The sequence below is a fragment of the Cucumis melo genome, chromosome 3, assembly GCF_025177605.1.
Source record: "Cucumis melo cultivar AY chromosome 3, USDA_Cmelo_AY_1.0, whole genome shotgun sequence".
In the NCBI taxonomy this organism is placed as follows: Eukaryota; Viridiplantae; Streptophyta; class Magnoliopsida; order Cucurbitales; family Cucurbitaceae; genus Cucumis; species Cucumis melo.
The window spans coordinates 5,547,556-5,575,047 of NC_066859.1; the positions used below are offsets into that span (position 1 = coordinate 5,547,556).

The 27,492-nt window shown below is 35.3% G+C and overlaps 2 protein-coding genes and 1 pseudogene across 3 annotated transcripts; 1 reads left to right on the forward strand and 2 right to left on the reverse strand.

Moving 5' to 3' along the window:
- Positions 1–1,057: 1,057 nt before the first annotated feature.
- On the reverse strand, positions 1,058–2,988 carry LOC103485731 (uncharacterized). The gene is made up of 5 exons (XM_051082837.1): positions 2,802–2,988; positions 2,090–2,660; positions 1,901–1,922; positions 1,517–1,810; positions 1,058–1,396 (listed from the first exon to the last, which is right to left on the reverse strand). Exons 1-5 carry the CDS (start codon positions 2,986–2,988, stop codon positions 1,058–1,060), a joined length of 1,413 nt encoding a protein of 470 aa, XP_050938794.1.
- A 15,742-nt stretch (positions 2,989–18,730) lies between these two features.
- LOC103485638 (RNA-binding protein 2) lies at positions 18,731–27,360 on the reverse strand. Of its 2 annotated transcripts, none has more exons than XM_008443313.3 (7): positions 27,243–27,360; positions 26,990–27,073; positions 21,173–21,306; positions 20,780–21,092; positions 20,556–20,617; positions 20,365–20,446; positions 18,731–19,106 (listed from the first exon to the last, which is right to left on the reverse strand). In XM_008443313.3, exons 2-7 carry the CDS (start codon positions 27,066–27,068, stop codon positions 19,003–19,005), a joined length of 774 nt encoding a protein of 257 aa, XP_008441535.1. In that variant the 5' UTR covers positions 27,069–27,073; positions 27,243–27,360; the 3' UTR covers positions 18,731–19,002. The 2 variants fall into 2 exon arrangements, with proteins under 2 accessions (XP_008441535.1, XP_008441534.1); XM_008443312.3 differs by having other exon boundaries at positions 27,151–27,299.
- Positions 24,990–25,489, forward strand: LOC103485639 (histidine-containing phosphotransfer protein 1-like; annotated as a pseudogene).
- Positions 27,361–27,492: the final 132 nt, after the last annotated feature.

The window sequence follows — 27,492 nt, forward strand, 5'->3', positions numbered from 1 at the left end:
TGATTCCCTATCATATGTTTTGAACACCCATGAAATATGAACGGTGGTCGAGATAAGCAACAGATGTAGTTTCAGTTATGTTAAGAGTAGAGTGCAAGGGAGATAAACAGGCAATACAAAACACGAGGTTTGTTAACCCAGTTCGATGAATACGTATCTACTTCTGGGGGCAGTTCGCCCGGAATAGAGACTTGTATTAATGACAACTACAACGACAGTTGAATGCATAGTTATGACTTGAGAAACAGCACTATGATCCTTAGCTTCTATGCTGTTTTTCGAATTGTTCAATACATAACTAAATTATGGAATATCATAATCATCATAACTATATAATAAACGACATAAAGCTCCCCTTCAATGGTGGCATTGGTTGAGGGTGTTTTCAACGTTGACTTTGTAGAGCTTCTCTATCCACGTTATTTTGTTTTCAGAGTTCAATCAAAAACCACAACCGGAAGCATAGTACACTCCATTATTTGTACTTGATGATACTTCCTTAGGAAGTAACTAATTTATAGAAAATCTTAACCACTTGGGTCCACTTTATTAGTTCAACCTAATCCTATTTTTAAGGGGAGAATCTTAAGCTGGTTGTTAGGAGAAATAATCATGTGGGACTAGTTTGCTTAACAGACTCCCCCTTGGTACCACTGACTTTTATTTCTGCACTCAAGCACCCAGATTAACTAACTTTTCGAGTGTCGAAATCAAAGGACATAATACCCAAATTAAAGAAAAACACATATTTCATTAATGGAGTGAATAACAGAAAACAGTTGTACACTGATACAGCAAGTAAAGTTGAGACCTCCTGACCTAAAGCAACTGAACCATTCTGAGGTCGTTAAGGAAACAGAATGCAAAGAAAAAAGACCACCGAATCTACTGATGTAGCAAAAGACAAAGACTGCTGAAACTACTGATATAGCAAAAACCAGAGACTGATGTTCACACAAAAAAACTGAAGCCAACTCCAATCCAACTCCAACTCCAACTAAGTCAAAAACAAATCTTAACTCCCCATGCTTGAATGCAAAATCAAAGCCAGAGCATCTTAATCATATGGAGGAGGGGTAGTTCCAGAAGCTGTACGTCGAAGGTCACGGATGATAGCATCCAATACAGTGCGACGATCGGTTAGCTCACTTATTTGACAGGTCAGAGCACGAGATTCAGCAATAAGAGCTTGCAGCAGCCGATTGGCAAGTGACACAGAGAGAGTCACAGGATGGCCAACCGCAGGTTGCGAGGCAGCAGGAGTACTGGTTCCGCCTGGAGCATTGTCAAACTCAGCAGCAACATCAGGAAAGTGAGCCCCTTGAAACAGGTGCATACTGAGCGGTATAACCCGAGGTGCTGAACCAACAGTATCCAGAGGAGTCAGAATGGTTGACTGTTGAGCCAAAATAAAGCCACTTAGAATTCACGAGAAGCAGATTGGAATATGGATGGCAAAAGTATCGACATGGCGCAGAAGATGATTGAAGATGAATTCTCCAATGTTCACTTTTACCTTAGTGCCCACAAGGTACACAAAGTGACCCAGCGATGTCGAAATAGTGGAGGCATGCTTAGACGGAATCCAATTAGAGATCCCAATTCGATGAAGAATTGAATACTTAACCATTAGGGAGGCAACTGGTAACTGCCCATCGACTGGCCATACTGGGACTGTTCCACCGGTAAGTTCCTCAGCCAGCCGTTCAGAAGTGGGATACGAAACCGCATAGTCAGCAGGCAGAGTGATATCCAGATAAGAGTTTAAAAGTTCAGAAGACACGTTGAAGCACACACCATGAATATGTACCTTTTAATACTCGTCGCCACTTGGATCATTGAAGTCTGAAGGTAAGTTCACAATCAGCTCCCTCATGAGTCGGGGATAAAATGGACCAACCTCAGAGACAGTACGAATAAGTCTGACATTGCGTATCAATTCTAGTATGGCAGGGTAAAAGTTGTATCGATCAACAATATTAGCCTCATCCATAATTTGCCGTTTAACCACATATTTCCATTTGTGTGCTCCTTCCTCAGAGTGAAAAGATACTCCATCAATTGGTACGGACGGCACATTGGGGGGTACCTTCTGCCTTCCAGCCTTGGTGGAAACAACTCGCTGTCTTTAGTAGGTGGGCGCCGAAAGCCAGAGGAGGATGCCACATGCGCTGGTGTGGATACAGGGGTCGAAGACTCACTCGGTCCTTCAGTTGACCTAGAGATTGAGGACTCACCCGGTTCTTCAGTTGATCGGTGATCAGATGGGTCCTTTTCAGGAGATGCACTCTGGTTTTCAGTCGATGTGGATGTGGCTTCCGCCTCTGTCTTTTCTTTCGTTCCTGGAGCATAGTCTTCATCATCAGAATCATCATCATCATCATCCGCTTCACAGAGCGGAGCCGTCTTAGCAGAGGCCTGGGATGATGGAGCACCAAAGTACTTAGTATGCTCACTAGGTCGAGGTGACGCTACCTTAGGAGACACACCACCACTTGCCTGAGGTTTTGCAGGAGAGGTAGTTTGATTGCTACGTGCGCTTCTTGTTCGGTGACGAGGAGTAGATAGGATCACATTGTCGTCACTTTCTGATGAGTCAGAGTCTAATACCACAGTTTCCACAGAAACCCTCGGTTCAGGTCTCGAGGACGACTTTGGTACTGAAAAAGATACAGAAGGATGAGCACTCTAAGGTGAGGAGAACCCAAGAACTTCTTCCTTAATTGTAACTAGCGGCGAAGGATTTTCTGATCGCTCTGCATGGGAGCTATGTTCAGGACTGGGAACCGCACTGTACTCACCCGACAGAATGGACTTGCATACCTTCTTATACGGATGCTTAGTCAGAATTCCTTTGTATCGTTTCCCTTTCGAGGAAGTTATCGACTTCGAAGCTACAAGATCCATTGCTTCTGAACTGCAAGAAGCCGAAGGGTTTTTGGAGGAGGAGATACCGAATGAATACTTCTTGAATCGAGTGGTAACCATTCTGAGTAAGGAGCATTAATATAGGCAGGGTGTTGGAGAATCTGCAGAGAGAATCCCAACTAATTAGAGAAAAGCCAGGAATATTAAGAGATATATCACTTTGCTGCACGGACTCGGTGTATTTTTTAATTTGAAGCTTGAGGAGCAGGTAATTTAAATGGGCTGAACGTACTATATGAGGCCCAATATGTGCTTAAGGGAAATAATTGGGCCCCTAACCTACTAATTATCATTCGGGCCGTTTACAGACTCCAACACTGACCCTCAGTCCTTCAAATGTCGCAACATCCAGAGGCTTGGTGAATATGTCTGCTAGCTGAAAGGCACTTTGAACATGTTCTAATCTTATAATATTGGCTTCAACGAGCTCTCAAATAAAATGATGTCGGATATCTATGTGCTTTGTTCAACTATATTGAACTGGATTTTTGGAGATGCTTATTGCGCTAAGATTAGCAGTAGTCTATTATAGCCTTTTTCGTTAACTATCGTATATATTATTTCTTGTAGCGGTGGTTCCCATCCAAAAACAACAGCTCTCCAAGCCCTTCCATGAAGTGATTTGAGGAATGAAGTCATGCGAGACTTCCAATATGAATATGTTTTTCCATCAAGTACTGGACGATTGGTTGAAGGTCCTTCCTTCATTATCTCCATCGAGTTGGAACCTTGCTCTGATACCAATTGAAAAAGCATGAGATAATCAGAATATCCTTTAGCAAATTCTAAAGCAAGTAACTGAAAGAATAGCTAACGATCCAGCAGATGTTAATAACACAGAGAGTTTTGATAACCCAGTTCGGTGAATGTCACGTACGTCTAGGGAGCTTTCTTAGCTTAGATAAGTAATATTATTAAGAGTAAATGGACTTAATAATTTAACAATACAATAACGAACTTTCTTCTTATTTAATGACTTCTTTAAGTTTATAAAATCATATAAAACTTAAACACATTCAGACTCCTCTAAATTCATGAGTGAATCTTCTTGAAGATAGAATCTTGCTCCCCTGACCTCAACAACTGTTCGTTATAAACAGTTTTTCCTTCATATTACTTATCACTTATTAATAATGATTTCATCCATAGATCATCACAGAGACGCCATAAACAAGAAGATAATAAAACTAACTTCTGCACACACAGCTTGAGTCTTTCTTCCGTTGAAGAATAATAATTCTACTTAGCCAATCAGTAAACTTCACGAGCCCATATTTATAGCTTCAAGTTAAATATCTCAAAAAGATATTAATAAAAGATTCCTAATAATGTGGAAGATCTTTTATCTTTTTGAATTTAAATAATCAATTTTTAAATAACAATAAAAAGAATTTCATTAATTTTTTTTACAATAAAAATACCAACACGAATGTATGTCAACACTATAAGTGCCCTCTAATGTAACCAAAATGTTACACATCTTAATTTTGTGGGCGGGTCAAAAACATAAATGCACCCCCTGGATAGGTCATCTATAGAAAAAAAAAAGTAAAATATAAAATTAATTCTGATTGTTTGATAAATTTGTTATAAAGAATCCATATGGTAAATTTTTCCAAATCATAGAATCCAAAAACGGATTTCAACCTAAAATAAGGGTACGTTTGGATTGTATAAGTGATTAAATTAAAAATAAGTTGTTGTGATAAAAAAAACGTTTGACAACCATCCAAAATAGATTTTTGAAAACATGAGTTTGTTAAAAATGTAGTTTAGGATAAACACTGAGAACCAATTTTAGAAAACTTAATTTTGAGTAGTTAATCTTCCTAATTTTTGTGACACTCCGTTTCACACCCCACTCTCGGACTACCTGCTAGCTTAAACCGAAAGATGGCGTGAAGCCGACCGACAACAATTTTCTTTACCTGTATCTGTCGACTCTGCTTAAAACTTTAATGTGATGAACTTGCCAGTCTAGTATATAAACTATTATACATGTACACAATGCAGCAAATCCTAGACTAATTATATAAATCATAAAATGTATCTCGAAAATAACTAATTTCACAAGTAAACCTAGAGACACGTTAACCAAAACATAACCAACTAAAATCTACACAGCTGCAGCTCTTAAAGCTTATACAAACTGTGGAGTATCTAAAACATACAAGGGTGGATATACATCATAACACAACAGACTCTATGCCCAACTCGAAACACGTACTGGCAATCGATAACGGAGCTTCCGCAGACTAAGGCAGTTATCAGACACCAGGAACTCGATCTTTACCTGGAAAGTGTGTAAAACATTTTGGAAAGGTAAGCTATAAAACTCAATGAGTGACTCAGTTTAAAACTATAAATTTAAAGATAAGAGCATGTGAAAACTTTACACATATAAATCTGTTTACACAAGTCGTAAATGTAAACGTATAGTAGTAAAAATAGCTTTCTTAAATACTCAGCATGTATGTCATTGAAATCTAGCAAGGCATATCAAGTATATCGAAATATTTTAACTAACATGACAAATCTATGTTGTGTAGGGTACACCCAGTACAACAACGTTTACAAGCTCTACGATGTAGTGGGGCCCGCCCAGCACTCCCATTGTCTTTGTCGTAGTGGGGCCCGTCCAGCACTCACGACAGCATCGTTGTCACGGAGTTCAATCAACGTCAACAACAGAATCTAACTAGTGTGCACACGGTAATCTCTAACCTCAGGCTCAAGATCTCAGTCATGTAGTTAATGAAAATTTCATAAATCATCTAAAAATATTAAAACATGTCTGCTTATAAATCTTACACAAAGCTCAAACTTTACTCAGCTCTTTCGTAGAAAACTGTAGTTCTTAAAACAAAACTTCTTACTAATTCATTATTTGCTTAAAACATTGTGGTTTAAATACTTTCCAAACATTTAATATCCACATGCTAGCATAAATTTCATTAAGAAATCTAGTCTCCAAATGTATACTTGAAAATAGTCATGAAATTCAAGTACCTTTCATGGCTTCGTAAATAAACATTTATCGCATTCAATCATAAATAACAGTTATGGAAAATATTTCAAAATTGGTTTTGTCACTCACAGTCTTGGGCTAGATCCTTGGTCTGTAAACTCGGTTTAATTCTTCTCGGCTTGCCAACATCCCAACCGAGTATTAAAACTCTAAACATTCTAGTTTTCTAAAGATATACATCACATGTCACACTAAAGATGACGCTCACGAAAACAAAGCTTAAGAAATAAAATCCTATTTCAACAAAAATGAGTGTTCTTTATATCAAAATCTTTACTTCCATGTCTTCTATAATTTACCTGAAGGAAAGAAAATACAATTCCCAACATATTGCTATAGAAAAGGCACGAAACAGAGAGTTCAAAAATGGAGTCTTCTGTTATCCACTGACTTGTTTCTGAAATTAAGCTTACTTCCAATCATATTTAGCTCACAATTGCTTCAAAAAAGTTGTAATAAATTGAATAAGCTTTTCAACCATACCAAATAGAGATCCTAACTCTACCGGTACTCTCGGAAATACAAGAAAAACCAGAAACCTCTTGAATTCGCGTGAAAACCAGCTACCCTGTTTTCTTCATAAAAAATCACCCAATGAACATCCGAATTTGCTCAAACATTATTCTTAAAATTTGCTTGAAAATGAAATAGCTTTCAGTAAATGTAAACCTCACCTCTTAATTCCTTTTGAAGAGTTCAAACCAAATTAAAAACCAGTGATGTGCAGAATGAACCAAGATTCTTCCATAGATACACTTTGCTTGAGTTCTCCTTCTCTTCTTCAACCTCAAAACTCTAGTAAAATTCCTCTTCTTCTTCCTTCCAAACTCTCTCTTAAATTTTCTCTATAATTTGAAGAAGGAAAAAATGGAAGATGGATGAGAACTTTTGAAGGAAAAGCTTAGCGGTGGAGGGAAGAGAAGAAGAAAAGAAAAATGAAAATTTTCTTCTCTTTTTTTTCCTTTTATCCTTTCTTTTCTTTTTTTCTTTATTTTCCTTAATAAAACCATTAAATATATATATATATATATATATATATATATATATATATATAGACACACACACACACACACACACACACACACTTAATTTCCATTTTCTTTTCTTTTCTTTTTCTTTTCATATTTAAATAAATTAAACCAACAAAATATTGGGTTTACAACTTACCTTCCCCTTAGAAAATTTTGTCCTCGAAATTTAGAATGTCCCTAACTGAAAAGTATCGGGTATCTCTTCTTCATCTGATCTTCTGGTTCCCAAGTTGCCTTCTCCACTCCGTGATGTCTCCACAAAATCTTTATGAGTGGAATTGTTTTGTTTCTCAAAACTTGTTCCTTTCTGTCGAGAATCTGAACTGGTTCTTCAGCATAACTCAAATCTTCTTTCAATTCAACTGGTTGCTCTTGGAACACATGTGATGGATCTGGTATATATTTCCTTAACATGGATACATGAAAAACATCATGTATTCATGCAAGTTCTATAAGCAATTCAAGTCTATACGCTACTGGTCCCACTCGTTCTGTTATCTGATATGGCCCAATATATCTAGGACTTAACTTACCTTTTCTTCTGAAACATATAACACCTCGCCATGGAGATAACTTCAAGAAAACTTGATCTACAACTTGGAATTTTAAGTTTCTTTGTCGCTTATCTGCATAACTTTTCTGCCAATCTTGGGCTATCCTCAGGTTTTCTCTGATTAACTTAATATTGTTTGTCGTAATCTAAACCAACTCAGGACCTACTAGCTTCTTCTCTCGCACTTCTTTCCAGCACACAGGAGTTTTGCATGGCCTGCCATATAAGGCCTCATATGGTGCCATACCGATACTAGACTGATAGCTATTATTATAAGCAAACTCCATAAGTGGCAAGTGGATATCCCAACTTCCTTTAAGTTGAAGGACACATGCTCTCAACATGTCCTCTAAAATTTGGATGGTCCTCTCGGACTGACCATCTGTTTAGGGATGAAATGATGTACTAAACTTTAGCCCTGTTTCTATTCCTTTCTGTAAACTAGGCCAAAATTTAGAAGTAAACCTCGGATCCCTATCTGAAACTATGGACACTGGTACTCCATACTGACTCACAATCTTATTGACATATAATCTAGCTAGCTGGTCTAACGTAGATGTCGCTTTAATCGATATAAATCGTGCCGTCTTGGTGAGTCTGTCTACTATTACCCATATACCATCATGTCCACTGGATGTACGTGGTAATCCAAACAGAAAATTCATAGTAATATGCTCCCATTCCACTCTGGCACTGGCAAAGGATTAAGAAATCCTCCTGGCCTCTGTCTTATTGGTTTAACATGTTCACAAATCAAACATCTATCAACATATTCAGCTATCTCTTGCTTCATTCCAGGCCACCAATAAGTCTTCTTTAAAGTTTTGTACATCTTGGTGCTACCTGGATGCATAGCGTAAGCTGAACTGTGAGCTTCTTCTAGAATAGCATTCTTAAGCTCACTGATATTTGGAACACATAATCTTCCCTATTTAACAATGGCTCCATCTGTTTTCAGCTCAAACTCCACCTCTAAGCCTTTCTTGGATTTCCCAAGCTTCTTCTGTAAATTACTGTCATCTGACTATCTTCTTACAATCTCAGCTACTAGAGAAAACCGAACCTGAAATTGAGCTAAGAGACTTCCTGAATCCTCTGTAGTTACTACTGCCTTGGAACCTCTTAACTCATTCAACAAAGCTACTCGAATACCACACAAGGTACTCTTCGGAAGTCTTGACTTCCTACTTAATGCATCCGCTACTACATTAGTCTTACCTTGATGATACTCTATAGTATAATCATAATCTTTAATCAGTTCTAGCCATCGCCTTTGTCTCAGATTTAGCTCTTTCTGATAGAAAATATACTTCAGGCTCTTATGATCTGTGAAAATATGGCACTTTTCCCCGAAGAAATAGTGTCTCCAGATTTTTAATGTTAAAACAATTAATATTTCATAAGATTTTCATTTGTGATTCGTCTTAATCTTGAGTGAATTATAAACTATTGTTTGTGAGGTCTCGTGCTTCAATTATCAAGGGTGAGAGTTGTAACGACCTAACTATTTATACTAAGTTGAGGTCATTACTAAAAAGAAATAATAACAAGAAACACTTTCTTGAAAAGAGGAAGACTAAATTTTCATTAAAAATAGAATACTGAAACACTGATACATAGACGCGGAAACAAAACCAAGTCCCCATATGGCATGTCACGTATCTTTCTCTATCGCTCGTCAACTTTTCTCTACCTTTACATTTGCCTAAAATATTAAACATAGAAAGAGTGAGTATAAACATATACTCAATAAGTGACCCACTACTAGTCCCGCTAGGTGTCTGTTAACTTCCCATTAGAGTCCCGTAAAGAAATACCCCTAAACTAGTGCGTTCCCGAACACACGCAATCTAGTGATCCCATAGGAACACATCTGGTCTTCGATGAACCCAAAGGAACACGTAGGATAAAACTGGTTTTTAGTGAACTCGAAAGAACACCTAGAACAAACTGGTCTTCAGTGAACCTGAAGGAACACTTAAGACAATCGGGCTATAAGCGATCCCATCGGACCACTCATATACATAACATTTCATGAGACTGGTGATCCCGTCGGACCACACAGTCATAAAAAGGTGGTGATCCCGAGAGACACCCATATGGGTACGACTCTAATAGACAAAGTTAACAGAACGCACATCCATAACATGTAACATATCATAAACATGGCATGAATATTAATCTTAACGTCCATAATCATGTGATTAATATACTATGCATCATCATCAACATAAATCAGTCATCATTATCAATATACTATCCATCATCGTCATCGATATACTATCAGGCATCAACATCAGCACATTATTCATCTTAGCTACATCAATGTATTATGAAAAATTACATGCAAGCTCTTAACTTCAGTTCGAAGGTCTAGTAGAAGAACCTCTTACCTGGAGATTTTAGCCAAACAAAGTACTCCCTAGCTGACATTAAAAAAAATCTCCAATTAATTGATCATATCATAAAGGAAATTATAGTATCTTAATTAATAAAATTAGCAATTGGCTATCATTAAAAAATTCTCTCAAATTAATTAACTTCCAAAAACTTGAGGCTGAAACCAATTCAACCTTGATTGGAAAAAATCCAAGATTAAATCTTCTAAAATTAGTCAATTGAATCTTTAAAGAAACCTCAATTAGATCCAAAATTAAATTAACAAATTTTTAGTTTAATTTCCTTAGCTTACCAAGGTTACTCAAATAGAGGTTGAAAAATTCTCTTATCATTGATGGGAAAATTCGTCACTTCAAATCTTCAAGTTTTACAAAAGGACCAATCATAACTAAAATTGATGAGGCGGCAGCGGCAGAGAGTTATCTTAGAAAAGAATATGAAGAACCTTTTTCTTTTTTCTTTTCTTTTCAACTTAAGCATGCCAATGCTACTTATAAACCCAAATAATAACAATAAAATTTATTATTATTATTTTCTTTTCCTTTTAGGATATATATATATATATATATATATAATATACCAAAATATACATGTATTTTTATTCCCATTATCTTTTTTCGATAAATTCTTTAAATGCATAAAATCTTAGGCATTCATAACCATTAAAATAATAATCATACTTATTTATTATTATTATTATTATCTCACCAAAATATAAACATGTATATATTTATTTAAATCATCATTCTCTTTTCTAAATAAATATATCAGTTTTTTTCGTCCAATCAAATCAACCATCTCTCTCCCCATGGATTATCTTCTTTTCCAAATAAATATAATTATATTTCGTCATATAATTAACTTCACTTTTCCATATTAATTATTTACACAAAACCGAATAATTAATATCATATTCCACGAAAATTCAAATTATTAGTTAAAATATATATCCAATATATATATATATATATATATATATATATATATATATATATATATATATATATTTATTTATATATATATATATATATATATGTATGTATGTATGTATGTATATAATTAAATCAAATTCTACCAAAACCAACTTTTTCCTCCAAGATCTCAAATTAACTTAAATTCTCAATTCTTTTTAATCAACCAAATCTTCTCAAATAAATCACTCATAACTTCCAACATGAATTATCTTAACCCAACAATTAAATTTTGGCTCCAATCCTTAATAAAACATCCAAATAATTTAACATGATCAATAAAAATTCCTTAAAGATTTGAGATGTTACATTTCTTTTTTTCTAATAATTATATTTCAATATATGATTATCAATTTTTCTTTAAAATAAATTTAATTCTTTCCTTATTTACCCAATCATAACAACTTCTCTCAACGATCAACATTTATCTTTCTCCAAAATAATTAACTATCTTCCACAATAATTAACTATTATCTTTTCATCAAAATACAAATTATCTTTTCTTATATTTCAACAAATATAATTATCTTTCCTTTCTCATAATAATTATATATATATTTCCACATATACATATAATTACCAAATCTCCAACAAATTTTCTCTCTATAATTTATTTAAATAACATCCATAATTATTTAATTTAATTCAACTTCAACAACACTAAAAATCCAAAACTTTACCTAACCCTCTTAACCTACCATTTAATCAAAATCTCAACAAACACCACATGTCAAAACCTCTAATTAATTAAATATTCATCCAACAAATATTTAATTAATTTCGATTTCCACAAAATCAAAATAATTTTAATAAAATGAATTCAAAATAACGCTCAATACATTAAATCTAATTAAAAAAATTAAGGTAATTTACTCCAAAATTATCTTAATTTTGGGAGCGTTACAAAGTGGCCCGAGTTGTTGACTGAATATAGAGATCTAGGAACATAACTTCAGAAGATGGAAATCTTTCATTCCAAAATAAGGAAAGTAGATGATAATTCTCATATGTGTTTATTCCGAGACTTGAACAAGGGATCCTACTCGCTCACCACCCCGAAGAAACTTATTTTATAGGTTAGATTATAGACAAAATTGTTCATTAGAGGAATTATGATACTTAAGAAAAATGAGGTAATTACAGGTGTAAAACATACGTAATTTAATTAACCTAACTGTATTTATGATCAACTTGTAAACGATTGACTTGGTTATGCTTATTATCGTCATGGGCACAACTTGTCCTACAATGTATAAGAGTTCAACTATAAGTTTATAGTGTGGTTTACCCTATAGTTAATGAATGAAGGTTAAAGAGCTTAGTTAATTAATCTATAATCATTATAGCTTACAATGTGTAGGTGCATAAGAGTCCCCATGGCCCTTGCTAGCTCATCATTAACCAACAAGCTGGATCAAATACGTTGGAAGTATGATTGAAACGTTCAAGCTCACGAGGGAAAAAGTACTAATTCTGATACAATTAAAACGTGTTTAAATTTAACATTTATTTCAATTTTGAATGTATAATATGAAAATGAATTTATTTGAATGATATTCAAAATAAAGAAATCAGTTAATTTGGAAAATATTTGAATTAAATGGATAATGAGTGAATTAATAAATATTTAAATCTTTTTTGTGATTGGAATACATTTTCAAGAGTTTAATTTAGAAAATAAGTTATTTTCAATTCCACTATAGCTTATAAAAGACAAATGTGCATCGTACCGTTTTGTCACACAGCCTTTAAATAAAAAGGATTTTTTAAAAATAAAATATTTTTTTCAGTCAATCAAATTAATAATAATTATAAATATCTTTGAACATGAGATATTTGCACTATTTGTAATACATAAAGTGTTATCCTAATACCAATAGAGTTTTGTATAAAAAGGTCCCTAGGGAGCCCTTTGCACACAAAATAACCACACAATCTGACAACCATTCTGCATAGATTTTCTTTAGAAAATGTTCTCCCAATTTTAAAGAAGGGTTCTCTAAAAATAATGAATCCTTGTGAGAGTGAAGATTTCGAGAAGTAGCTCACGGCCGTCAGTTCAAGTAGAAGATTTTGTCGTAGTTAGTCATCAAAACAGTATGGTGTCTATATAGCCTTCTTCTAGTTTTCTGTACTTTTAATTCATTTAAGAAATCAAAGAATGAGATTTCATCGTTTCCGTTGTGGACCGGATTGAAGCATTTGATCCCTTCATAAATCCACAAAAACTAAATGTCATGGTGCATACAACTAGAGTTTTCTTTCTTTTCTTTTTTTCTTGTACAATTGACCTTTTCACGAAAAGCTTTATGGTTGATAACTCACTCCTCGTAAATGTATGAAATAAGAGACCATATTCATCGTAGCCCTAATGTGATCAGGATAGTCATCCATTATGATACGTTAGATTGCATTATATTGTTCTCACACCATAAATAAATCGCAAAGAGAAGGTCATCGTGTTAGCATTAGAGATTACTAGCCCTAACCCAATAGGTTATAAAAATTGACTTCCCACAAATATCTCAACCTATAATTGTGGGAGAAACATTTGAAAAAACAAGTGGTGTATCTAACATATAACACAATGTCAAGCATAATATCACATAAGTAAACAGAAGAATAAATACACAAAGATTGATAACTCAATTCGGTACAAATCACTTACACCTAGAGGGTAGTATAACCAGTGGAAAGAAACTTCACTATATAAATTGTTTAGCAATTATAACGAAAGTACTTATTCAACAGTCTCCTTTTTCAGTGACTACCGTATAGCTTCATATTCAGTTTCAACTTAGGCTTCTCCTAAGTTTGAGGTCCCCTCACTTCCATAAAAAAAAACTATATACTTCTTCAAGCTTTGTATGAGAATCCCTCAACAAAATATATTTAGGCTTCTTCTAAGAGTGAGATCCCCTCACATTCACCATATTTTAGGCTCTATACTATATCAATATCAAACTTTTCTCGAGTTCCACAATGGCTACCAAACAAAAAGTTTCAACAAACAAGAACAAAAATTCTCAATATCAATACATGAAGGTTGAAGCTTAGACAAATTCTAAGTTCATAATGTTCAACACACGAACTTTACTAATGAGACGATTAACCCTAGAATTGAATAAAAGCGCCATATAAATATGGTTAGTCTTATGAATATATTTTAGGAGAGATTTATATTATTTGTAGGAGAATAAGGAAGTCATATAACGTAGAAGAATAAAGGATCCAAGGCAACAATAAATACTGAAGTTTCATTCAATAAAGAATATAAATCACGCAGCTATATATAAAAAAAATATTATGTTGAAGTTACCCTTTGATATGTTGTCCAACATGATGCTGATCAAGTTTTATTATATTTAATAAAATCAGCCAACACACTACAATGACAACATCCTAGCAAATTATAACAAACAAAGAATTGCATAGAAATTGATATCATAATAAGGTTGGTCCAGATAGGGATGGTGATCTCTAACACTAAAAGTTATAAAATGCAACCACATACTATACTATAATCAAAAGGTTAGATTTCAGACATTTATAAAGAGCAAACGGTTATCGTAAAAACTCCTAGGTTGGAAAGAGGTTAATCTATATGAAACTACCCCCAAGTATTACTTTGCCAGATTAGAAGACACAAGAAAATGGTAGGTAAGATGATGTATGCAAATTTAGCACAGGTGTGGCAGATATGCATAAATATTTAATGATTCTTAATGATCATTATTGATTTTCACATGCTCACAAATTAGGGTAACCGCAATATGTAGTACTTTTAGGATAATAGTTAGGGATTGTTTGTTTTTCAAAAATATAGATAACCTAAATGTTTAGATGGCCAAAATTATAGAGATCATGTCCAGAAAGGTAAGGTACTAAATAATAGGTATACATACGTGGACTTGGATATAGTAAATTCTCTCTAAAGATTCAAATATATATCTTCGTACCCATGCATGTGTATCACTTTTGTAATAATACTAAACCAAAAATACAAAATAAAACAAAAACCACGGATCCAAATTAAATCCCAAATAAAACAAACAAAGAGGCAGATTGAGATGCATATATATAACATGGTTTAATTTGGAAATATACTAAAACAAATATAAAAGTTAAACTAAACTAAACATAAATATATGTTATTCCTTTGTAAGGTAACGCTTTTACCTTATAGTGTTGTAGTATTCATAATATTAGGGTTGTGGATGCAATAAAAAGTTGTGTTATTAGAAAGGAGTGGAGGCCATTTACAGACCGTAACTTCAAGTGTACTGCTTTATGGTTTCACGGTTTTAAGGGCTGTGGCATGAGTGGTGGGGAATGAACATCTTGTTAATGGCAGATTTAAGAAGATGAATGCAATGAGAAGAACGAACTTTATGTTCATGTGGTTTCAAAAGTTTAAATATATAGTCCTCATACGATTAAATGGGCATAATTCAAAGTTGATGTCTTTTTATAAGTTCCATCCATTAAGCAAGTTCTTAAGTCTCCCTGTGCATGAATTCTATAAAGAATAATCTGGATCTATCTTCTAAAGGGTAGATTAATCTTTTATTTATATCTTGGTAGTATGCGAAAGTTTGCTAAATAAATAAATATGATGACAATAAGGGGATAATTTTTTAAGTTTGATAGGGCCAAATTAAAATTCTTCAGATGATAAAAATTAAACTGAAACTAAGACTTAATTAAATTCAAAATTAAACTTAAACTGTAGATACTAAATTAAAATTTTAAGACAGACATGTGCCAAATGTCTAGGTTAACTATATTAGCATCTAAATATAAAGTCGAAATAAAAAATGTAAAGATATTATAACACCCAGAAGAAGAAAGAAAAAAAAGAGAGTAAAAGTTTTCTTTTCCCGCTGGTTAAGAGATGAGAAAAGTTTTTAAATTGTGTTAGTATGGTTATCGTGAAAACAACTCAAGACACCCATACTAAATCAAAATGTCATAAGTTTGAATAATCTTTGCTTACACGTTCTTGGACTTCAATAAATAAATGAACTAATCAATGTCTCTTTCGAAAGTTGAATTTACTGTAATATGAAAAATGTTTTAAAAGTTAAAAGTTATTTTGAGTGGCTTTCGAACACTTTAGTTCTTTTCAATAAATTTTTAAAACACAAACTAATAGTTGTATATTCAAATCTTAAACATGCACAAGTATATCAATTTAAATTGTAAACTTTCATACTATCAATTTAAACCATCCTCTATATTTTGTGTGAATACTCTTATGAGAATTGAGTCTAAATTGATATACCTTATGAAAGTTAATAATTTAAATTTATATACTTGTAAAATTTCAATATTTAAATTGATACAATTATTAATTTGGGGTTTAAACCGATACAACCAAAGTTTAGAATTTAAATTGATACAACTACAAATTGATATTTAGTAGAATCCTTAAGTGCAATACAAACTTGGTGATAAAGAACAATACAAGCTTAACCCAGAGAATAAGAACATAACCCAAAATCCCAAAAGTCACAAACAAAAGCTAAACCAATACGATCAATGGATAGATCTACTTGATGATCTTTCAGGAACCTATGATGGAATCAATCAGTCTCACAAAGGTAATTCAACAAAGAGTAGCCCCCGCAGGCGCAGAGTTAGCAAGAGCGGAAAGAAGTTTCTTTGTTAGCAAACTTTCCCCAAAGGATAGACCCTATATTTTTCATTATTTATTGACAGGAAACCATCTTCTTCTTTCCTCTTATCTTTGGTTGTTATCAGTCCACCCGTGCAAGAATCCGTCTTCGTGTTCGACTAGCCAGCAATGATTTACCCGCCCGAAACTTAAGGGAATTTTCACCCAGCAAGGCATCTTTAGATTCAACTACGGAGGCTGAGTAGGAGCAGTTTGATCTTCTTCTTCCCGCTCCCTCCTCAGGCGCAAAGAATATTGCGTTTTCCATCAGATTAGCTTACCATTTGAATTCCACTCAAAGTTGCAGGCGAGTGAAAAAGCTTAGCTTTACGTCTTGTTCTTCAATTCGCGTCCTTGAGATAGTTCCGGTACCCCTAAAGGTGTGCCTTTGTGAGAAGGAATTCAGCTTTCCCCATATGGGTTTAGTTACATAGGTCACCGATCGGGGTAAACATATGCCAACCAGAACTTCTCCACTGACTTTCACCTTCCATTTCTGAAACCTTCCAACCCTATACCGATAAAGCCTAGCGTAGTGGCCTTTTTCTTCCCTTCTAGCCTCCTTTTGAGCCTTTCTTTTACTATCTGCGTACTATAGGTTCCCTTGGACGGTAGGGGTCTTAGGGGAAGATGAAGGAGTCGGTAAGAGAAGCTTCTTTCCCGGAAGATATCAATCATTTCTAGGCTCAATGACAGTCCAGAGAGATTCGGGTGCAATGTCCATATAAATATATTAATAACAGCAAAAACTAAACAACTTCCAAGAAGTAAGCTTTATCATTGATCTATCATGTTGTCGATGCAAATGTTAGTGTTTAGTAAGGAGACGGAGGCAAAGGCGAAGGAGATTGAAGGTGACCAATCGGATTCAGAGGAGGATAGAGAAGTTTTTGAGAGGGAGGCGGTGAAAACCGGAAGGGATAATAAGGAACTACAGGTCGTAAGAACACTAGGGATGGCGAAGGTGCTGCAACTTCATGAGGCTTTATAGATGGGGATGGCATTGGTACATATACAAAAGGAATAAGGAACTAGAGGGTTGGAAAATGGAGATAACGGAGATTGGGGCTGCTTCAGTGGTGGTGATGGTTCAAACACACAAATGCAAGGAGAAGGGAGATAACAAAGGGGGCTGTAGTAGCAGTTGCAATTGAAGAACCATTTTTTCTCCAACTCCAAGCAGATGGGTTAACTTGGCCTCTGGCATTCATTAAGTTTCCATGAAGTTTTTCTATGGTGTGGGTCTCAAAACCTACAGAAAATTCAAACCAAACTGTTTGGGATGCAAACTCAACACTGGGGGCCACCTTTTTTTACTCTTACATGAAGAGGGGGAGACTGACTCATAAATAGCTGGGGCCAAAAACCATGGAAATTGAAAATCAGCATCTTTTATTTTAATTCAATCACCAAGCAAACAACCAGCTGAACATCCCAGACACAGCATCGCTAAGCAGACACTTATTGACCTTTATATGGTGAATAATTAGCCACAGCTTCACATCTAAATGCCTTCTCTTAATTGATGATAGCTAGAAAACTTCCAAGATATTTAATAAGAAGAAGATTTTACTGTTAATTGACATCACAAATCTTAGTTTAGATTTTGATTGCATATGGCCGCTATACAGTTGAGCAAAATTTGTAGTTACCTGCGGTGCTGCGGATTCGTATGTGGAATGACCAGTGATATAGGCTGATTTTGGTGTGTTGGAGGGTACAGGAACTCCCAAAATTCCTGCTATAGCACCAGAATGAATCTCTCCATGCAAAAATAATAGCAATAAAAATAAAATTGAATAAAAATTTTACTGATTGAGTTAGTAAACAGAGTAAAAGCAATTCCATGTAAAGACACCTACCTTTTTGAGCTAATTACTTGTCAACCCTGTTGCTCTATTCATAACAATAGTACCACTAATTCAATTCAATCCAACAAACAAGTCGTCAGCTACTAATACACCTCAAATATATTATATTAACCTTATAGAGATTCAGAAAATATTATAATTGGACTCCCACCATCGTTACAAAACCAAATACTAGCCTTTTAATATGTCATAAATACTGGAGTTCAAAATATTAATCCACCATGCCAAATATGTGTGGGAATGGATTCACTGTGCAGGGAAGAAACAACAGTTTATGAAAATTGGATCACATATATCTTTGAATTCTGAAGCACTGGCATAATTGTACATCAAAATTCAATTGCACATATGACTATTGAAACACTTTGAATCTAATCCCCTTAATTTACAAGCAACTTTAATATTCAATGGGGCCGGCTACAATTTGGCTATCTTAACAACAGCATGTCTAACATATAATGGATGCATAAGCAGCTAGTAAAATGTGCACTAGAAGAAAACACTGTCTCCATTTAAATTGGTCGTCCTGTCTCTATAGCTTATTCACCTTTTGCCGCTAGATCCAAAACCAGACCTCGGACCTGGATGTCGTGAGAACTGTAGTCGCAAATAATTAGATTCGGGATCTTGTTCATCCATTTTATAACCTGTGCAAATCAGATACATTTTTAGCAAATCTATCGTGTATTCTTTCAACAAAAATTAAACATCAACAGGTTGCCACATGAACAATGAAACTACTTCCATTTATAGAAGAAAAATTAATTAACATGCACCTAGATGTTTTCTTTAATAGGAAACAGAATTTTATTAATAAGATGAAATTACAAGACTAGCTCACAAAAGCTGGAGTCATTAAAACCCACTATACTTCGTAGAGAACTGCATGTCATGTAATCTTGAAAATTCCTTCTATTCATATCAAAGTTTAACCACACATCTCCGAGCACTGCTCTAACTGCGTTAAGCCACAGCATTTAGCTCTCTTTGAAATCAATGGCCATGAAAAGAAGAAAAGGGGGATCTTTGGTTTGTCAAGGAAAAGTCAAGAGTCTGTTTGATGAAAGTGTGAAGCAGAAATTGATGAAGGCGTGAAGCAGAAATTGATGAAGGCGTGAAGCAGAAATCTCGCTTCAGCAATAAAAATCAGTTTATCTTCTAAAAGAAAAGGAAAGGGAAAAAAAGGAAAGAAAAAATCTCGCCCAGGTTCCATTTGTACATTCTGCATGATGGAATGCCCAGAAGAATGAAGGCTCTATTGCAAAAGGAACCCTAAACAGAGACGATCCAATATCCATTTGATTCCTCAACTGGCAGGGTTAAATCTTGTCTTGAGAATATTAAACCCTCCCCAAAAGGAGTCCAGACAAACTTTAGATCTTCTCTAGATAAGGATAAATCAAACAACTTCAATAATCTCTAGCATTGAAAGTAAAGCTTCCACTGCACAGATCTTAACAAAAATGGACGAACAACCTTTCTATAGGCCGTCTTTGATAAAGTAATAGTTAGCCGAGTGATGAAGGTATAGCCACATAGGCCCCACCCCCAAAAGAAAACAAACGAGAAAAATACTCAAATCCAAAAATCACCCTTAGAATTTATAAACTGGACATAAACCAAATAAATTTTCCAACTCCAATCAAAGCTCCTAACTAGACCAGAACTCCTCGACATAAGAGTATACTCATAGCCACCCAATAACCAGAAAGAGATGATGTACATGCATGTACACACAAGTTAAGTAATAATACAAGATAAGAATTTTTCTGAAGAAACGATGTTCTAAAATTAATTCAATTCCAACCCTTTCTACCAGAATAAAAAAGTAGCTACTACAAGGGGAAAATATTGCTGCTATAGGAATTGCAAAGGTCAATATGGAAAACCGTGAATATAATTCACCTTGCAATGCACTCATGGCAGTTGCTGCACAGGCTGGGTTTGCAAAATCCACAAAACATAATATTAGGGGGTCCCCACCACGCTATAAATTGAAACAAAATTAACACAAAGAAGTAAAGGTTAGTGCAAGTTCGAAACTTAACAAAGAAAATTCAAAAACAACAAAACATTAACTAGTAATGGACTATTACATGTTTAGATTCTTTGCTCACAAGTCTCAATTCTTTATATCCCACAAAGGGGCGGAAAATATCTACATGCGAGTGAAGGAATGTAGTTTTATGTGTACATATATATGAATAAAGGAATAAAGTTTTTTTTTTTTTTCTCTGTCTTTTTTCTGTAAATAATTGAAAGGTGAAAAAAAATATCAAAATAAGTTTGCTTGTGGCATCACCGCCTATAAAAAGGATACGAGCTACTTCCCGCCGGGAACTATCTGGAGGAAGTCCTTCAACATATAAAGTGTTGGAGGCATCAGGAGGGAGAGGGACAGTTTCACGTCCAGGTCTGCTCATCGAATCTACAGGAAGATGATTACCATACTCAATATTTCGACCATTGGGTGCAAGATCAGGAGAAACTGCAGGAGGACGACTCATTACAATAGGATCAGGTAATAAAGGCCCAGGCATTCTATTCCCAACTGGCATTCTGTTCGCAACAGGCCTTCCCATGCCCATTTCTCCATGGGTAGGTACTTCTCCGGAAGTAAAAGAAGAAAGTTGCTTCAGAAGCAATTACAAAAAGTTTTCAGCATTCAAACTGCGAGGCAAGAAAAGAGAAGAAATCTAGATTTCAGTCATACCACACTCTGGAGATAACGATCATATGCCGAACCAATTGTTTGTGTATCTTTTACTGACCGAGGACCACCACGATCATCACTTGCTAAATAATTGTGCATATCATGGCCGGTAGACAATCCAGAGGCAGGAAGTTCTGCAGAGAGTGAAAGCAGGGCATAATTCCATTTCTAATTTACAAAAAGGAAAACAGCTAAGAAGACCAAAAGAAGAAGAATAAGGGAAGATCAAAGAGAGACGGGGGAGGGGGGGGGACGAGCGCTTATTCCACACATCGAAGGACAGATGTGCCAACAGCAATGGAATAAAAGATATCTTAAAAGGGAAAAGCAAGTCAATGAATACAGAAAGTCCAATCGTACAATGATACTATCTAAATTAATTGTTTATGTATCTAATCTCTTCCTCACAATCCAAATACTATATAACACTACTTTTAAGTGTTAGAGTTAGTGGGCTTGGCCCATAGGGAGATTTACCCTAAATATCTTTCCTTTTATATCTCACTGTATTATTCTATTTATTCCCCATTGTACCTTTTGTAATTATCCGAAAATAATAAGAAAAGAAATATCGTGATTTTTCTCCCGATACACTTTCTACGTAATTTGGAGTTTTCATTGGTTTTATCACTTTCAATTTAAGTTCAATGGACAGGAAGCCTCTGTAAAAGCAAAAGTAAATAGAAAATCAAAGTCTTAAACAGAGCCATTTGTAAACTCAAGTGAAATTTTTCATCCAAACCCAAAAAAACTCATCTTCTAGTTTATGAAACTAAGTGAATACTTCTTCATAAAGACTTCAACATTATTGTAAGATGTCAGTTTGTCACCAATAATATGTTAGCAAATGTGGATCAAGCCCAAAAGAAACTTTATGGAAGTATCTAAACATCATTAAGGTAGGGGATCATAATATGCAAATATTAATTATACACGGCATATGAACCTAAAGCTTCTTGTAATAACAATCGAGTGGACTTCAAAATAAAAAATAATAAATAAAAATAAATAAATAAATAAACAAATCTTAAGCAACAAACATCATTACTGTTATCAAAAGTCTAACATCATCTTATTTTAACCACTAAAATTTCTGAATCGAAGCAAAACCCTATTGAGGATGATGCCACGCAATTGCCATAGCATTGATTTTTCTCTCTAGCTCTCCACTCCAAGCACCCATTCTCCCTTTTTTTTATCTATTTTGCTGATTAGGTTTTCAACTCCCTCCGCTACCAAGAGTTTCAAATGTATCCAAATCCCACTTTATAATCCCTGTCAAAGTGTGCAGCAACTAATATCATTTTCCCAAATGTCCACGTAGTTGTTAACTCCCTATCTCCTCCAAAATTCTTGATATTTCACCCAAGAGTTCTCCCATCTAAAAGGGCATGGTCCCATCAAGCTCCCCTAGTCCCTATGCATTTAAAAGTGATCAAAAACTCGATCTAGCCTTCTTTATTGTCTTCAACTCTTGAAATTTTTTAACCATCCCTTTCTTTTAATAAAACACAGATATTTCATCAATAGGATGGAACTTTTTTTTATTGAAATAAACAGCTTTCACTAAAAAAAAAATGAAAGAATAAACAGGAGCACAAAACACAAGCCCACAAAAAACAAGATACCGCCACTATAGGAAGGGGGCTCACGTATATAAAATCATGTCAAGAGGATAGTTACAAAAATTCTTCGAAATCGAACCCCAAAGCGAAACATGATACTGAATAACCAACCAAATCTGCCCACTCCCCCTTTCACCTCCCCTAAACACCCTCCTATTCCTCTCATCCCACAGATCCCACAATATGGCACGAACACAAGCACACCAAAGAAACCGGCCTCTTTTCCCACAAGGCGAATTGAGGAGGAAATCCTCGATCATCCCTCTAACATCTCTATGACAAGCATACAACAAGACAAAAATCTAAAGAAAATCATCCCAAACATGACTCGCCAGCTCACAATGCCAAAGAATGCGATCTAAGTCTTCCTTCGCCTTCTAGCAAAAAATACAACAAAAAGGACCAACTAACAAAGGCAAAATCCTGGACAGCCTATCCAACGTATTGACGCGGCCTGCCAAGAAAAGAAGAAACTTTTCTAGGGACCTTAATCCTCCAAACCAAAGAAAAGACCGATTCACCCGCAGAGATAGGGTTAACTAGGCACTAAAAAAAGACTTACACAAGAATCCCTCCAAAGGAGAACTCCAAACCCTCACATCTCTCCTCCCATTATAGAAAGAATGGCTCTCAAGAAGGGAAATCAAAACTGCCACATCCAATGTTTCCCTATCAGGAGGAGTACAACGGAACCCAGAGGAGAAAGAACAAGAGTTCCCATTCCAAACCAAAAAATCAGCCACAAAATGATTTTTCAAAAAAGACAAGTGATACAAACTAAGGAATAATCCACAAAGTGGTCTTTCCCCACCCAAATGTCTTCCCAGAAATACATCTCTTTTCTGACCCACCGCACACCGAACCCACAAAAAAAGATCAGGGAGCTCTTTCTAGACATCTTCCCACAGATTACAGTAAGTGCCTTTAACCCCCTTATTAAGCCACTCGAAAGGGTGAGGACCATGTTTACTTCCAATAATCCTATGCCATAGGGAATTGGGCTCAATGAAAAAACGTCAAAGCCATTTGGCTAAAGGGGCTTTGTGACGGTTGTCAAGCACTCCTAAGACACACAAAACCAATCCACTAGAGACTGCACAAGAATATCTCTAAAACTCAACCAGGCACATTATTCCATTTTGATCATGGTGATCTCATCAACTAAGACTAACTTATCCAAATTCATCTATTCTCACTACTAAAGTCTCTCCCAAGAAACCACTATCCCTCATAGCAGCCAAATAGTTTCCCCACTTCATTTCATTCCTTCCTCAACTCTTTGTTACTTCCTTTCATACTATAAAACAATTTGCCCCTCAAAAACACTCCAATACTCAACTTTTAAATCCATATAATCTCCTCGAGCTCCAAAGTGTTTCTATTACATTTGTATCCACCCTCAATTTAGATTCTAGTATGGGCACCGCATTTGGATAGACCTCCTCTATCATTTATAGCATTACACTATTCCCCCAACCTCCAACCCCTCATTTTCCTCTAGTATGCTTTCGTTAGCATAATTGATTGCTGAACATTTTTCCAATGAACAAAAGTGCAAGACCATTGAGAAAGGTGAACTTTTTCTTTTTAACATTAGGAAAAAAATTGCTAATGAAATGAAAAGAGACTAATGCTGAATAGGAAACTCCACAAGGGAGAGAACAAAGAAGTAAAGGAAAAAAAAAAGTAACAAAAGATAACAAGAACAATCAATGACTAAACACAATAAGAAACTACTTGGGAGGAAGCATAAAAGCAGACCAGTTGCAATAAATAACTGAAGAATTTAGGCTAGCACTTGAAAATGTGTACCATTACCAAAGAATTGATACAAGGCCCCAGATACTTTGGTAAGCAAAGCTACGGCCTACTAAAAACATTAAAGAGACCTTCCTAGAAAAGAAAAGGAAAAACGACAAGGCAGCAAAAGGTGAAGGGAGGCTTTGATTATCTTTGTAAGAAGAAGAGAAAGATCCTCAAAATCCAATCCAATCCAAATCCACTCTCTCTAAAACCTGCTTTCAACTCTGCTTCTTCTTCCACTTTCGCTGATACAAAACAAAACCCACTTCATATTTCTCCATTCTTCACTAAAATCCCTCCCTTCAAAACTTCATTTCTACAATCTCTATTCTCCCTACTTCAACCCCAAGTTTTTCTGGATCACACCCTTCTTCTTCTAGCTCGTAATAATGGAGGTGTGATTGATGCGAAGACAGTGGATTCAGTATATAGAAGACTTAATCCATGAGGGTTCTCTGGATGGTCAGTATTTGCAGCTGCAACATGAGAATCATCCATCTTTTATTTCTGAAGTGGTGACTCTTTTCTTTGAAGATACCGAGGAACTTCTCAATAAACTGAGATTCGCTAGCACAGCCACCTGTGAACTTCAAGAAGATTGATGATCATGTACACCAGCTGAAGGGCAGCAGTTCCAGCAAAGGGGCACTTGGAGTGAAAAATGCCTGTATTGACTTCCAGAGTGCCTGCGAGCAACAGAATCCTGACTGGTGTTCAAGATGCCTGCACAAGTAGAGCAAGAATTCTATGGTGTGAAGGAGAAGCTCAGCTATCTATATGCACTGGAAAAATTGATTTTGAATGCTGGTGGATCCATTCCCGCAGACTCAAGTTTCTAAACTGACAGAATCCATGGAAACCAAGATTTTCCATTCGTTCCTGTGGAGTCTTCATCCTCTTGTTCTCTAGGTTCTTAAATTTCGTTACTTGTGCTTGTACAGATTCAAAACCTTTTCCTTTTTCACTCAGAACGTCATTGTTTTCTACAGCTGATTTCGACTTTCGATTCTTCGTGTCTGTTTAAGCTGACCTGTTTTTATTGAATGGAGTCCAAGAAGATTTTCTGGGTGCTTTCAAAGAGGAAAATACTCTCTTAGTCTCTTATAAAAAAATAAAAAAAGAAAACAGAAAAGAGATCTTCCTAACAAGCAGCTGCAAAAGGACAAAAGAAGAAAAGATGCATCAATGTTTCTTTTCTTCTTTTTTTCTCCACTTGACCGCTTCAACACCTCCAAAATTTTAAATATAATTGGAAAGCCTTCTCTCACAATATATGAAGTCACACAAATAATGACTCTTTGACAGATTGTCAACATAGAGGTACAGCAACCTTCTGTTTACTGAGCAGAGTGGAATGAATTTTCTCCACTACTAAGGACCAAAACGTTGAATAGTTTACGTTTCCTCAAGATGGCATACCATACAGATAAAGACAAGCTACCTCTGGCACGATTAAGACTCATTGTAATGGTTTCTTCCTTGATGTCGTGAAAGTTGTATGTTGTATGAAGGGTTAATAAAGTTTATTATCATCCTCTACGAATTTTCAACAAGATTCAAAATATGAAGTAAAATTTCAAAACCGACTATAGTTGAAAACAAGAGCATTATCACCAAGTTTCAATTCATGAAGACATTAGAAGTTTTAATGCGACCCTTCCTACTACTTATTGACAAACTTGATTTGCACGTCCACCTTTGTAACAACCATGGATTTGGCCTATTAGTAAATATGGGGCACAAACTTGATAAAGGGTTAAGAGATCATGGGTTCAATCCATAATAGCCACCTATCTAGAATTTTAATATCCTACAAATTTCCTTGACACTAAAAGAGAGGAGTTGTCCAACGAGACTAGTTGAGGTGCACGTAAGCTAACGACACTCACAGATACCAAAAAAGAAATGGGAGAACAAAATAACAAAAAGGCATCCACCACTATAACCATAAAAAGGAGAATTGCCTTGTATCATCTATCAGATGAAGTGCATTGGACCATCAAACTGTTTTAATGCCCCGTAAAAGACAGACTTCGAAGATCTACATTAACACCCATCAAGAAGCTGGGGGCGAGATAATTCGGATTTCGAGGTACATTCTTCATTCACAATTGTCAACAACTTTATCAGAATAAACCAGAATTCAATTACTTTCTGTGAACGCTGATTATTCAGAGCTAACTCAACAAATCAAATCAAACCAAACCAAACAGTACGAGAATAATTTCATTACTTTTCCGGATATTGTTACGGAATTAAGCCCATCAAAATTCACTACCGAAGTAGCTTGAGAATCATTATACACAACCGAATTCGAGAAAAAAACACAAAATTGAGAAAAGGGGTTTCAAGTGACGACAAATTAAACGTAACAAACAAACGGGCCTACCATAATCAGTACGAGGTCGTTTAAGCATGGCTGGCGAAGGAAGCAAAGGCTGCTGCCGATTCCAATAATCATCCGCCATATATGCTGCAATTTTCCAAAATTAGTGCTTGAGAAAACAGAGGGAAATCAGGATCTTGGAAAGCGGAGACAAATGAATTGACCTTAACGCACAAATTGGAGATTCCTAAAACCCTAACTGCCGATTAATTTAGAGGAATCTATTGTTTTCCGAGAAAATGTTTGGAAGCTGAACCTGAAGAGCGAAGCAAAGCTCCACAGACGTAATTAGGATCCAATACGCGAGTCCTCACCGTAGATGTTACACCACAATCAATTATCCAATTTCACATCTAATCAAAGTTGTTAACTAAATACATTATCTTATCTAATCTATCTACTTCGTTTGATAAGTTTCTACTTTTTGTTTGTGAGGGGTTATTATCGTGCAACTCATTTCTTAAAATTTTTGAGCCACAACTAAAATACGAAAATCGAAAAATTAT

What these genes read in the sequence shown, in the direction of transcription:
- LOC103485731 (XM_051082837.1), bottom strand. Translation starts at nt 2,988, where the DNA reads ATGGTTACCACTCGATTCAAGAAGTATTCATTCGGTATCTCCTCCTCC. An exon ending in ATGCAAGTCCATTCTGTCGG is followed by an intron (nt 2,661 to 2,801) that starts GTGAGTACAGTG and finishes TATCTTTTTCAG; the next exon opens with TACCAAAGTCGTCCTCGAGA. An exon ending in CCAAGGCTGGAAGGCAGAAG is followed by an intron (nt 1,923 to 2,089) that starts GTACCCCCCAAT and finishes ACGCAATGTCAG; the next exon opens with ACTTATTCGTACTGTCTCTG.
- LOC103485638 (XM_008443313.3), bottom strand. Translation starts at nt 27,068, where the DNA reads ATGGCGGATGATTATTGGAATCGGCAGCAGCCTTTGCTTCCTTCGCCA. An exon ending in TGAGCAAAGAATCTAAACAT is followed by an intron (nt 20,447 to 20,555) that starts GTAATAGTCCAT and finishes TTCAATTTATAG; the next exon opens with CGTGGTGGGGACCCCCTAAT. An exon ending in TGCCATGAGTGCATTGCAAG is followed by an intron (nt 19,107 to 20,364) that starts GTGAATTATATT and finishes TGATTTGCACAG; the next exon opens with GTTATAAAATGGATGAACAA.